Genomic DNA, 13,941 nt, shown 5'->3' with positions numbered 1-13,941 from the left:
GATCCACATAAAGGGAGATCTCAAACAGGATACCTGTTCACATATGGTGGTACAGCTATATCATGGAGGTCCATAAAACAGACGATTGCTGCAACATCCTCTAATCATGCCGAAATACTAGCGATTCATGAAGCAAGTCGCGAGTGTTTTTGGCTCAGGAGTTTGATCCAATATATTCTGTCATCATATGGACTGATTGATCATAAGATAGCTCCAACTGTCTTGTTTGAAGATAATACAGCATGCATTGCTCAACTTAAAGGCGGATACATCAAAGGCGATAGGACAAAGCATATTTCTCCCAAATTCTTCTTCACTCATGATCTTCAAAATCAAGGAACAATTGATGTCCAACAGATCCGCTCAAGTGATAATCTGGTAGATTTATTCACAAAGTCACTCCCAAAATCTTCTTTTGAAAGATTGGTACATCAGACTGGGATGCGCCGATTTCGAGATATAAAATGATGTCGGCAAGAGGGGGAGACTGTACTCTTTTTTCCTTAGTCAGGTTTTTTCCCATTGGGTTTTTCTTGACAAGATTTTTAATGAGGCAGTTCCCATCACAAAGGATATTGTACTCTTTTTCCTTCACTAAAGTTTTTTCCCATTGGATTTTTCTTTAGTAAGATTTTAACGAGGCAATAATCTTAAGTGGTCATCCAAGTGGGAGTATTGTGATAAAGATGTATGACCACGTATATCTTAGGTGGCTATCTTTCTCAATGCTAAAGGAATCTTTTTCAAGACAAAATCCAATTAAATGAGAGTTGAAAATGAAGTGCTCATACATATATAAATAGATTGATTCAGCACTTCATTTTAAGTAACAGTTCTATTTTTACAACAGAAAACAATAACATTATTTTATACTGTTGGTGTAAATTATAATGCATGAACAATTTCTACACACAGAAATGCTCTCAAGTGAAAAAAATGATAATCTTAAAACTTGTTTGTCTAGAACTCTCAGGTAGCTTGTGATGTGGCCGGCTCCAATGCTTGATCTTCGTTTTTGTTCTCTTTGCCAAACGCGTGGCCGTTCATCGCATACGTATTCCACTTCTCCTTTACTTGTTTTTTCTCTGAATATTTGACAATAGTTTATATTTATTTTGTTTTTATGATATTTCTTAATTTAATAGGGCAATGATTAATTTATTGTGATTTTATTGCTCATAATTTTATACATTAATAGGAAAAAGCACTTAAGTACACTAATATCTAACTATATTTTGCTGTTATTTACTCGTACATACTTTAAAAATTGTGTGAAATGGTCAATATTATAAAATATTTTATATGGATATTTGATACTATATTAATACTTTACTGATGATCAATATAGGAACATATCTTGTTCGTTTGAACAACCCCTCCAGGGTTTAACCTTCATATAATTAAGGAGAATGTGCATGCTACTTTTATCATCACTTTCTAATATCAATGGATACAAATATAACAGCTTAATTTTACTATACACACAGCTTTATTTTATTCAACTCACCCCTTTCTATTTCATTATTCAAACACCTTCCCTCTCTCACTCGCAAATTGAAGAAAACTCGAATAAGCAAAAGTTAGAGCTTCTTCATGGCGCCAAGCTTAACCACCCTCCAAGAAAATGGACTCCCCAAACCGTTACCACCCTCCATAAAACTCGAAGCCTCAACCTTCTCAGTCAACGACCACCCCATCCTCACCGAAGTCCCACCAAACATAGTTGCCGCCACTGCATCACCACCACAAGATTCAACCACCACCAAGAACACCGCGGCAGGATGCTTCGTGGGGTTCAATGCCGACGAGCCACTCTCCCGGCTCGTGGTTTCCCTCGGCAAGCTCAGAGGAATCCGGTTCATGAGCATATTCCGGTTCAAACTCTGGTGGAGCACCCACTGGACCGGCTCCAACGGTAGCCAAGTAGAGCACGAGACTCAAATTATGATACTCGAGAACAGTTAGTTACTATCTATCCATCTTTTCAGTTATTATTAGACCAAAAGGTACAAGAATGTTGGAAAAGATTTGACATATTTCATTAAGGGTGAAGACTCGCATGTTTCACATACATATTTTGACATATATGTGTTCTTAAATATCAACTTCATATAACTTGATTGAACTGGTTAATGTTAGTTTGAGTTTAATTGTTATATCAGGTGAGAGCGGCGGGCGTCCCTATGTCCTCCTCTTGCCGCTTATCGAAGGAGCTTTCCGGGCTTCCCTGCAGCCCGGTCTTGACGACTTCATCGACGTCTGCATGGAGAGTGGATCCACACGCGTGGCGGAGTCGACATTCAAAGCGTGCCTCTACATGCACGCCAACAACGACCCCTACACTCTGGTCCACGAAGCCATGAAGGTCATCCGCCTCCACCTTGGAACCTTCAAGCTTCTAGAAGAGAAGACCCCGCCGGCAATCATCGACAGGTTCGGGTGGTGCACGTGGGACGCGTTCTACCTGGAGGTGCACCCTCAGGGCGTCCGCCAAGGCATCAAAACCCTCGCGGACGGAGGGTGCCCTCCCGGTCTAGTCATCATTGATGACGGATGGCAAACGTTTTGCGGCGACGATGAGGCGGTAACCGACGGAGGGAGCTTGAATTGTAGGATACCGGGAGAGCAGATGCTGAATAGGGTGATAAGGTTCCAAGAGAACTGCAAGTTTAGGGAGTACGAGTGTTGTAAGGGGAAGGGGATGGGTGCGTTTGTGAGGGAGTTGAAGGAGGAGTTTGCAGCGCTGGAAAATGTGTATGTGTGGCATGCGTTTTGTGGGTACTGGGGTGGGATAAGGCCCAAGGTGGAGGGGATGCCGGAGACAGAGGTGGTGGCCGCGAGGCTGTCGAAGGGGGCGGAGATGCTGATGACGGACTTGGCGGTGGAGAAGATACTAGAGAACGGTGTGGGAGTTGTAGCGCCGCATGAGGCTCACAACTTGTATGAAGGGCTTCACTCGCATCTTCAGTCGGTGGGGATTGACGGTGTCAAGATTGATGTCACACATGTAAGTCTTTCCAAATCATCTTGAATAAAAAATTTGTTGATAATGGTTGAAAATGATTTCATATGTATAGTTAAATTAAATTAAGAGAAACTTTATACTCCAACACTTTTATTGAAATTTAGTCGACATTTAATCATTAAAAGAAAAGTGAGTAATTTTTTATTATTGGATAAAATTTTACACTATTAAAAATATCAATAATAATTAATTAATAATTATAAATTAAACCCCTAACATTATTCCTCTTAAATTATATAGTTTGTGCATTTATATTTTAATTAATATTTTATATATTTAGTTGTCAAAAATGTTACCAGACCAATAAAATTTACTGATTAGTCAACAAGTTTATGATATCAAAAAGTAGTTCAAATATATCAACATGTTGGCATGCATCAAAATGGTTGCCTCCAAACTTTATATATATGAAAAGAGAGAAGTGTCCATAGAGAAAAACTCTTGATGAAATTTGAGTTTAAAATTTTAAATATAGCGCAACAAGGTTTTAATTTAATATGAGTAAGATAATTTTAAGAAATATTTATAAATAAAAAGTTATACATTAAATAATTGAGATGATTGAATAATTATCAGTCAAGTATATGTTTATTTATTTAAGAATGGTTTAGTTTTTTTTTTTATATAATTTTAAGGAGACTATTTCCATAAAAATACTAAAAATGTTTTTTTAAAAGACATTTATATGTATTATAATATTATTGAATATCTTTATTAAATTGGTTAATAATTTATTTTTTAATAAATCAGAACAAAATCGATTTATCATAGCAACAATAATAAATCCAATTGTCCGTAATATAATTTTTTTTTTTTGAAAACAAACCGTTCAACACAATAGAAGTGGAGCAACCAGAACCACACAAACTAAAAAACTAACTTAACCAAACCACAACAACACGAAAACGGTCCCCATGTCATCTCCGACATAGCCATCAACAACTAAAGAGATACCCACCGCTCCACTCATTAACACTATTCAAAGACATGTTGATAATTTCTTCAACTCCTTTGCTTGTGTGCTGGAAAATCCTCCTATTCCTTTCCAACCATAGGTTCCAGACGATCGCACAAAAGCTCCTCAACCGGTGATTACGCTCCTCCATCCTTCTCGGTTCTTCTGTCCAACTAAGAAAATGCCCTTTCATCGATTCCGGATAAGACCATTGTCGGCCAAAGGCTGAAATCCAAGCACTCCACACTTGCCAAGCAAATACACATCCTAGAAACAAGTGATGTACATGTTCCACATCATTATTACAAAGAACACAAATAATATCTTCCTGACTGATTATTCTACACCGACTCAGCCTGTCTTTTGTATTCACTCTTCCTATCAGAACAAACCAGATAAACAGCTCCACTTTAGGCGGAGCCAACCCTTTCCAAACAGTCCTGGTGAAACTGTAGCTAGTTACCGCCTCTAGGATTAGTTCCTCCTGCATCACCTGCACAAATGAGTTAGTTGTAAAAATACCTCGCCTATCATATTTTCACACCATTCTGTCCTCTCTGTTATGTACTAATTTCACAGGTCTCAAAGCCCCATGCAAATCACTCTGGAGTTCCAACTCCCATTGGAAGAGCTCTCGCCTCTATTGGAAGTTCCAAATCCACTCAAACCCATCCCAAAACCTGCACTCCCCTATAACAGATCCACATTGGTTTGAAACAGAGAAAAGCCTCGGGAAGCGATCCTTCAGAGATCCACCGAGCAACCATACATTCTCCCAAAACCGAGTCCGATGCCCATCACCCACCTCCATGGACATGCCTGCAACCATCTTATCCTTTAAATGTTGATTCATGATTTGTAACTGGCAAATGTCATTCCATGGTCCTCCTCTAGTAGGCAGCTCTTGAGTTGACAGTAGCTCATTGGGATTCAGATTATTACAAGAACATACCACTTTTTTCCACAGTGGGCACTCTTCCTTTGCAAATCGCCACCACCACTTAAACAATAGCGCTGTGTTACGAACCATAACATCCCCAACTCCCAGTCCACCTAGTTTCTTCGGCACCTGCACCACTTCCCACCTTACTAATGCCATACCAGTCCTACCCTCTTCCGAACTCCACATGAATCTCCTCTGCAGCGAGATCAATTTCTCAGCAATAGCTTTCGACATCTTGAACAAGCTCAAATAGTATACTGGCAAACTGTTCAACACTGATTTGATAAGCACCAACTTCCCAGCTTTGTTTAGCACCTTAGCTTTTCACAAGTTGAGTTTCTCCTCCACCTTGTCTATTATAGGCTTCCATGTCTTTACCAAACTCGTATTAGCTCCTAGAGAGATTCCAAGGTATTTAACTGGAAGGGCATCCCCCTTACAACCCAGCAAGTTACACATGCGCTCAACCCACTGCTCCTCACAATTAATTGGAATCAAACTGGACTTATCAAAATTGATACTCAGGCCTGACATCAACTCAAAGCATCGCAGAAACCTCTTGTAATTCCTAATAGTCTCCTCTTCTGGTGGAAAAAAGAGGATAGTGTCATCAGCAAACTATCTCTACCAACCAGCAGAGATGATATACATCCATTCTTTACTGCCTCTCCAATCATTCGATGTAGCACATCCACAACCAGTACAAACAAGAAAGGAGATAGTGGGTCACCTTGCCTCAAACCTCTTTCCATGTTAAAAGGCTTAGACGGCGAGCCGTTTATCAGCACCGACATAGACGCAGTAGCTACACACTCCATAACCCATGCTCTTCATTTATGTCCAAACCCCATCTTCTGTAGCACGATGTTCACAAAGCTCCACTTGACCCTGTCATATGCTTTTTGGAAGTCAAGCTTGATTAGTGCAGCCTCTTTTTTCCTCAGTTTAAGCCAGTTAACTGTTTCACACGCAATAAGCGCCCTGTCATGGATTTTTCGTCCTTGTACAAATGCACTCTGGGTCTCTCCTACTAATGCTGGCATTACTGATCTTATCATCCTAACTAGCACCTTCGAAATAACCTTATACACACACCCCACCATACTAATAGGTCGCAAGTCTTTAATCTCCTTCGCACCTATGAATTTAGGTGCCAGTGCCACCCAAGTGATATTAGCATCTGCCGATAACCTGGTCGTCTGGAAAAATCCCATCACTGCAGCCGTGAACTCAGACCCAATCTCATTCCAACATCTCTTGATGAAGTTTATGTTGTATCCGTCACACCTTGGCGCCTTGGAGGACTCACAGTCCCACATAGCCTCTTTGATTTCCTCATCCGACGGCAACACTTCTAGAGCCATAGCATCTGCCTCACCTATTTGAACCACCAGACCATCTCTAATACCCATAATAGGAGAGTCTTCCTGATGATATAAATCCTTGTAAAACTCTCTGATAGCAATCTTTATTCTAGCCTGATTCCTAACCAGCCTGCTGTTGATGACCAGAGTATCAATCCTATTGTTCCGCCTTCTTGCTGAAGCTATATTGTGGAAGTATCTTGTATTTCTTTCCATATCATTCACGTACCGAGATCGCGACATCTGCTTCCAATGTACTTCTTTTCTCACATACCATCGCTCACAGCACTTGACCAGTGCCTTTCTTCTAACCTCCAGTGTTCCATCATATACTCCATTGCTAACCATATCATCAATCCTCTTGATCTCTTCTTCAAACTTTATAATCTTCTTGTCCATGTCACCAAACTTTTCCTTATGCCATCTTCCAACGGTCCTGTCAGAGCTTTCAATTTATCTGTGAACTGTAGTTCCCCCAAACCTCTCCATTCCTCCTTAACCATCCTAAGAAAACCCTCATGCGTAAACCACGAATCAAGGCTCCGGAACAGCCTCGGACCTCTTCCCAGCTTCCTACCCTCCACTATTAAAGGGCAATGGTCTGACAAACTCCTTGGTCCACCTCGCAGATGTGCCTTTGGAAACTCTTCTAGCCACTCCAAACTAACCAGAACTCTATCTATGCGGCTGCAAGAATGCCCGTGAAACCATGTAAATTTCTGGTCAGTGAGTGGCAGATCCACTAAGTTCATGTCCTGTATCCAAAACTTAAAATCTTCCGCAGACCGTGTCAACCCAGTAGTACCTCTCCGTTCTTCTACATCTACTATTTCATTAAAGTCTCCCATAAAATAGCAGGGAACCTGACATAAACCCGCTATATAACTCAACTCCTCCCACACATTAATCTTCTCATCTCTATCATGTGCACCATAGACCAAAACAAACGCACAATTGAAGCTATTTTTTAAAATCACTCATTCAATACACAACCACTTCTCTCCCTTATAGCAATTATTCAGTTTAAACACCACCTCATCCCAGATTAACAAAGTCCACCCGACGCACCATCAGAACCTACATATTCCCAACCTGGACTATCTTGTCCCCATACTCTTGCAACATCAAATCTCGTCACTATTTGCCTTTTAGTTTCAATCAAACTTAACATATGTAGCTTATGTTTATTCTTTAGGTCCTTCACCATTCTCAACTTTCCATCTCCCTTTAATCCCTTAACATTCCAAGAACTGAAGATCATTTTAAAGTTGTTTTACACACCTGTTTTGTATGTTTGGGTCTACACCATCTCATTTTCGCTCTCTGCTTTGCCACTTTTCTTTTACGAGCTATTTCTTCGTTCTGCGCTTGGAGAATTGCCATAATGTCATCTTCTTCATTGCATAATATTGCTCCTGACTCCTGTGCCGGTTTCCAGGTCTTTCTATTTTCTATCAATTGCTCCTCCACATCAGTGTGCTGATTGTCACTGGTTTCCTCATCATTCCCTCTTTTCTCATGCCCCGGTTCACCTCCTCCGATGCCATCCCCATCCTGATTGCAGAACATACTACCTATTTGCAAACCACCCTGATCCCTAACAGGCATTTTTTTCTCGCCTGTGTTGTTCCTCGCCCTGGCTCTCAGCTGCCCGTGCATCCCCTCTGGGTTACCAGCCAAGACTGCGCCTCCAACCGTGCAGAACTCAGAAGATTTGCCACTTCGATCTCCTCCCGCTTCCTGTTGATCTGCACCGACGCACAACCCAAGGTCGACCGCGGCTCTAGGCATCTCTCCCCCGCCGCCGACGTCACTCGCAGCATCGTCAACATCATCGGTCACAGTGGGTTTGAGGCGGACGTCCCCAGCGCATAGCAGCTGGCTCCCCCGGTTCACGTCGAGCCCATCCCCTCTGCGGTCTTCCCCGTCGATTGTGCCCTCCCTACCAGCGAAGAATAGTCCTCCAAGAGCGCCGCGCCCTTCGCCCGTGCAAACCAATTCTGGAGATTCGCGACCCGCTTCCCCCAAATGGATCTGACCCGAGTAATCACCCATGCGCTTCTGAACCGCATCAGCTTTCTCCTTGGTTGCTGGGCCCAACCTGTCCGGTATATTCCCATGATTTCTATTATTGCAGCTGGCCCAATACTTTCCTAAACAAGGGTTTTTTTTTTTATTGCATTGATGGCCCCCCTTCCCAGCCCAATAAGGTCACATGATACTGTTCTCTCCGAACCCTCCTCATAACTCATAACGATTCCTCCCCCCAAATCATGCAAACCGTAATTAACATCAGTTAATGCTTGATACTTTCCGATTTTCCCACGATTACGATATGCACAGCCATTACTCCATTCATTCAAAATTGTGTTTGTGATTACGATTCCGCCCTTGTCTTCTTCCTCACCCCGTGGTACCATCATCAACCGCTCTGCGTCCTGAATTTCTTCATGCAATGAAGCTTCTTCATGCTTCTGCCATCTATTCATACCGGCGCTGTTCCTTATGCTATTGGAGTTCCCTTGTACACCTAGCCTTTCATACTTCTGCCTTATATCCATATCGGCACTGTTACTTCTGCTGTCAGAGTTCCCTTGTACATTTGTCCTTTCATCCTCAAATTTTTTGGTGCAAAGCAGATTACACGCCTCGTGTCCAACCTCCTTCACCAGGACATCAAATTCTCCCGTACCAACTGTGACGTGAACCCATTCTTGAATCACATCCATTACACAAGTGTCAATCTGTACACGACCTACAGTGAAAGAGCTACATACTTTCGTTTCTCTGGCAACTCAACTACTTCACCCCATTGGCCTCCTATCGTTTTAAAGGTGTTAACTGACCAAGCGTGCAACGGGACCCCAAAGCATTCCAGCCACACCATTCGAGTTTCACTATGTTCCGACTCCTCCCATCGCCGCACTCTATGGAACAACTGTAAGAGGCTATTCAAGTTAAAGGTGTAAGCGTCGTCAGCATGCTGAACACTATCAAAGGTTAGAAGTGCTTTGTATGCGCCCTTTTCCCGCACCTGAACAACATTAGGCACATTCTTCATGATCATTTTCTTTAGAGAATCAAACTTAATTGCTTTGGTCGTGCCTCCGACGAGGCTCCTCTGCAACCATTCCAAATTCTCTGTTGTCACTGCTACTTCCAATCTCTTTTTCCATCCATTTCTATGCGGGTCTTTGTCAATTTCCTTCTTCCATAGCTCATTTCCAGGTGACTCATAATCATTCTGAACCACTTTTCTTCGTGGCTGCCAAGTAACGATTTGTCTCTGATCCTCCTCCGCATGCCTAGTGCTTATGTTTGCTACTTCCGGCATTCTTCTGTACTTAGCCTCTTTCACGAACACTATCTTCCCTCTCAGTCTCTGGCGATTCATTTCCGCTATAACTTTCAGTGCCCCTCTTTTTGTTCTATACCGCACGAAGGCAATCATGTATATATTTCCACTTTTCTGTTTCCGTGATAAATATATATCATTGATTCGTCCCGTCCAGCTGAACAAAAGAAATAACTCACTCTTGGATATGTCAGGCGGAAGATTACTCACAAAAACAGAGAATGATTCATTCTCCAGCCGCCAATACTCTTCTCGATTCCAAATCCTTGGATCTTTGTCATGTATAATTATTAGACACTATAATTATTAGACTCGATTTGATCCGACTGATTTACACAATCTAAACAAATTATGTATAAATTTTTTGATAAAAAAGTAAATATATCCCTAATTTTTGTTTAAAAAAAAACCAAAAAACCTATAATCAGTGAGTTATGTAAATTAATCGATTTGACCAGATCTGATAACAATTAGATTTATTGTTATTGTTATAAAAAAAATCAATTTTATTTTAATTTATTAAAAAATTTAAAAATAACTGATTTATTAATACTAAAACACATAAATGTCTTTACAAAAAGACATTTGATGCGCCTTTACGAAACATCCTCCTAATTTTAAACATGGTTAAGATTTATTTCCAGATTGAATAATTGCGTGTGCATGTGAGTGGATTTGCATGTGCGCGGTGTGTTTACTTTAGAGAACCGCTAATGTCACCAGTCACCACCAATGAAAAAACTCTATGTCTCAAACACCTAAGAGGCTCAGAGATAGATCATTTCTATTTATATTTCGGTATATTCCCCTGAAATTAAAATTGGGATGTAGCTTCGAATCATTAGGGCAATAGGTGAAATTATAATTTTATGCCATTAGTTGGGACCAATCTTACTTTTCAATTAACTAAAAGAACTATAACATGTGGGAGATGCTGATTTTCTAAAAGTTGATTTCTTTCTTGAATTTAAAAATCGGAGCTAAAGTTAATTCGTTGGGGTGGAGAGAAACGAACGTTTTTTATATGGTAATAAAATAAGGTGTACTACTTTTGACCATGTTTAGAATTTTAATGATTGTTTTATCGTATGTTATATAACGGTGTAAACTAAATTGATAGGTTAGTCTAATAATATTATAGAAAAAAATACTAAAAATTATTAAAATTTATTATTTTTAATTATCTTTTTATTATTATTGATTATCAACTCTATTTTTTAATTTAATTAATTTAATCTATTAATTTAATAATATAATTTATCTTATATTTTTAAATATTAATAACTAATTAATAAAAAAATAATAAATTTTAATCGTCCTATAACATTCTTCAGTTATAAGATTGAATATCTTATAATATTACTCTCATAATGCATGACAGCTATATAAATGTGCCAAGATATATAATATTCGATAACATTATATGATATAAGTAAGATATGGAATATTGAGGCAATGAGTAATAGTTCATGCATAATCTCTCCATACTCATCTAAGAGGTTACAGATTTGAGTCTTCATATTTTTGGTAAAAAAATAAAAAATAAAAAAAAATAAAATGGAATATTGAATAATATCATGAATACTATAGCTTATAAAAATGAAGAGAATCAATTAACTATTAGGAATGAAGAGAAAGTACTGATCGCTAGGATTCTTACATGTGGCAGGTTCTAGAGATGCTATCAGAGGATTATGGTGGTCGTGTTGAACTCGCCAGACCATACTACAAAGCACTCACTGATTCTATTAAGAAACATTTCAAGGGCAATGGTGTCATTTCCAGCATGCAGCAGTGTAACGATTTCATGTTCCTTGGCACAGAAACCATATCACTTGGACGAGTTGGTAACGTCCTAATAATATAACATAATTATTTTGCAACAAATCATTTAATTTGCATAAGAATCGATTTGATTAAACCAATTTATGGCTTCAAAAATAGAATGCAACATGAGAATTTAGATGTTCAAACATTATTTTTACAGGTGATGATTTTTGGTGTACGGACCCGGCCGGAGATCCCAACGGAACATATTGGCTACAAGGATGTCACATGGTGCATTGTGCATACAACAGCTTGTGGATGGGGAATATCATTCACCCGGATTGGGACATGTTCCAATCTGATCACGCCTGCGCCGAGTTTCACGCCGCCTCTCGAGCCATCTCCGGTGGACCGGTTTATGTGAGTGACTCTGTTGGAAAACACAACTTCAAGTTGCTTAAGAAGTTGGTTCTCTTGGATGGCTCCATTTTACGGTGTGAACACTATGCACTTCCTACTAGAGATTGCTTATTTGAAAATCCTTTACATGATGGTAAAACAATGCTCAAAATTTGGAACCTCAACAAGGTAACATACAATACAATAATGTCTATACATACATAAAAGTTAATCTCTTATGTACATATTTAAATTAAACAGCAAATTAACGTATTGGTTTCTTGAAGAATATGCAGGAACCTTTTGGACTTTTGGTTCTTTAAATTTACTAGTAAATAGTTGAACTTGTAAATCTATTATAACGAACCTACTTGTTATTATAATCAGTCTATACTAAGTCAGAAATCATATTCACTAATTTAACAATATTGTAAGGGTTATAAGAGTATCTGGTTAGTTGAGAAGGTATAGTTAAGTTGTTAACCATGCACATGGAGTTAGTTATATTGTTAAGCATGCAATTGCAGTTAGTTATGAGGTTAGAGAGTTAGTTTCTCTAATAGTTCAATCAGTAGAGTAGTATATAAAACACATGTAATGAAGTGAGTTTAGTTAACGAAAATCATTCTCACTCAGAGCTTCTTCAATTTTCTCTCTTAATTCTTTCTTATACAACTAGTCTTTTTTTCCTTTAAATTTGTAACGAAATTTTTCATAGAATTAATTTCTTTTTTTTTTTGTGTGTCTTGTGTTGAATTTTTTTATACTATGTTATAAAACTATTTTCCAAAAAAATTAAGTCGGTAGAAAGAAAGAAATAAATGATTATGTAAAAGACGGCATTATTATATATTCACTTAGTTTCGATTGAAAACAGTATACAGGGGTTTTGGGTCTGTTCAATTGCCAAGGTGGAGGGTGGTGTCCTGCGAGTAGAAGAAACAAGAGTTTTTTAGATTGTTCACACTCCGTTACTTGCATTGCAAGTCCCAAAGACATTGAATGGAGCAAAGGAAAGAACCTTATTTGCACCAAAGGAGTTGATTCATTTGCAGTGTACATGGTGAAAGACCACAAGTTGAGGCTAGTGAAGTATGATGAGAGCATTGAGGTTTCGCTGGAGCCTTTTGCTTTCGAGCTCATGACGGTTTCTCCGGTGATGTTTCTACCAAGATCATCAATTCAGTTTGCACCATTTGGGTTGGTGAACATGCTCAACTCTGGAGGCTCAATTCAATCCTTGGAGTTCCATGAACATGATAAATTGGTTAGAATTGGGGTGAGAGGCCATGGCCAGATGGCCGTATTCGCGGCAGAGAAGCCGGTAGATTGTAAGATTGATGGACAACCTGTGGAGTTTGATTACAATTATGACGATAAGATGGTTAAGCTCCAAGTTCCATGGCCTAGTTCTTCGAGGTTGTCCATAGTCGAGTATTTTTTTTGAACCGATTAAGGTCTGAATGCTTGAGAAATGCATAAATAACTCTCACTTTGATAAGATTAGCTAGTACATTAAAAAATTCAGTGCAAATATTTAATTTTATAATGCACTAATTAATTTTGTTAAAGTGTCTGATATCATATATTGAATTGAAAGGGTAAACTTTGTGTTGTATTAAGTTAAATATTTGTATCATAAATTGATGACATGTTAGTTATTGATTGAAATTATTCGATTTGTTTATGTAAATCCTTAATAAGTGATATGTTTGTTGACGTTGCAGTAGTAATAATGTATTTCTAGTACAGTTTCTTTGAATTTAATTACTAATTTCACTAGACACCAAAAAAAAAAATTATTAATTTCACTAATAATTCTTTTTACAATTTACATGATTTTGTTTTTTTTTTTTTGTGGTATTATATACATGATTATGTTATTATTTATAGGATGATTAGTCCTTTATCCTATGATTTGATCTCATTTTTTTACGCAGTACTCAACCAAATTATCAGTTTTTCCTGTCTGTAGTCAACAACAAATGTGGGCCTATATTTTCTTCAAACTTTTTGGGTCATGATTGGCCTATGTTGAATTGGAGAGTGAAAGTAGTTGAGACCTAGTAGCAGCCAAGATAAGGCCATAAAGTACATTAAATGGAAGACCCATAAAATTGGTCCAATGGTGTC

At 38.8% G+C, this 13,941-nt stretch overlaps 1 protein-coding gene across 2 annotated transcripts; it reads left to right on the top strand.

Moving 5' to 3' along the window:
- Positions 1,311-13,492, top strand: LOC107630480 (galactinol--sucrose galactosyltransferase). 2 transcript variants are annotated; one of them, XM_021118866.1, is made up of 5 exons: positions 1,311-1,960; positions 2,163-3,007; positions 11,312-11,438; positions 11,630-11,997; positions 12,686-13,492. In XM_021118866.1, exons 1-5 carry the CDS (start codon positions 1,594-1,596, stop codon positions 13,253-13,255), a joined length of 2,277 nt encoding a protein of 758 aa, XP_020974525.1. In that variant the 5' UTR covers positions 1,311-1,593; the 3' UTR covers positions 13,256-13,492. The 2 variants fall into 2 exon arrangements, with proteins under 2 accessions (XP_020974525.1, XP_016189113.1); XM_016333627.2 differs by having other exon boundaries at positions 1,315-1,960; positions 11,312-11,489.

Source organism: Arachis ipaensis, chromosome B03 (assembly GCF_000816755.2).
Source record: "Arachis ipaensis cultivar K30076 chromosome B03, Araip1.1, whole genome shotgun sequence".
Taxonomy (NCBI): domain Eukaryota; kingdom Viridiplantae; phylum Streptophyta; class Magnoliopsida; order Fabales; family Fabaceae; genus Arachis; species Arachis ipaensis.
The sequence above is the reverse complement of the archived record's forward strand: the minus strand, read 5'-3'. Positions and strand labels throughout refer to the sequence as shown.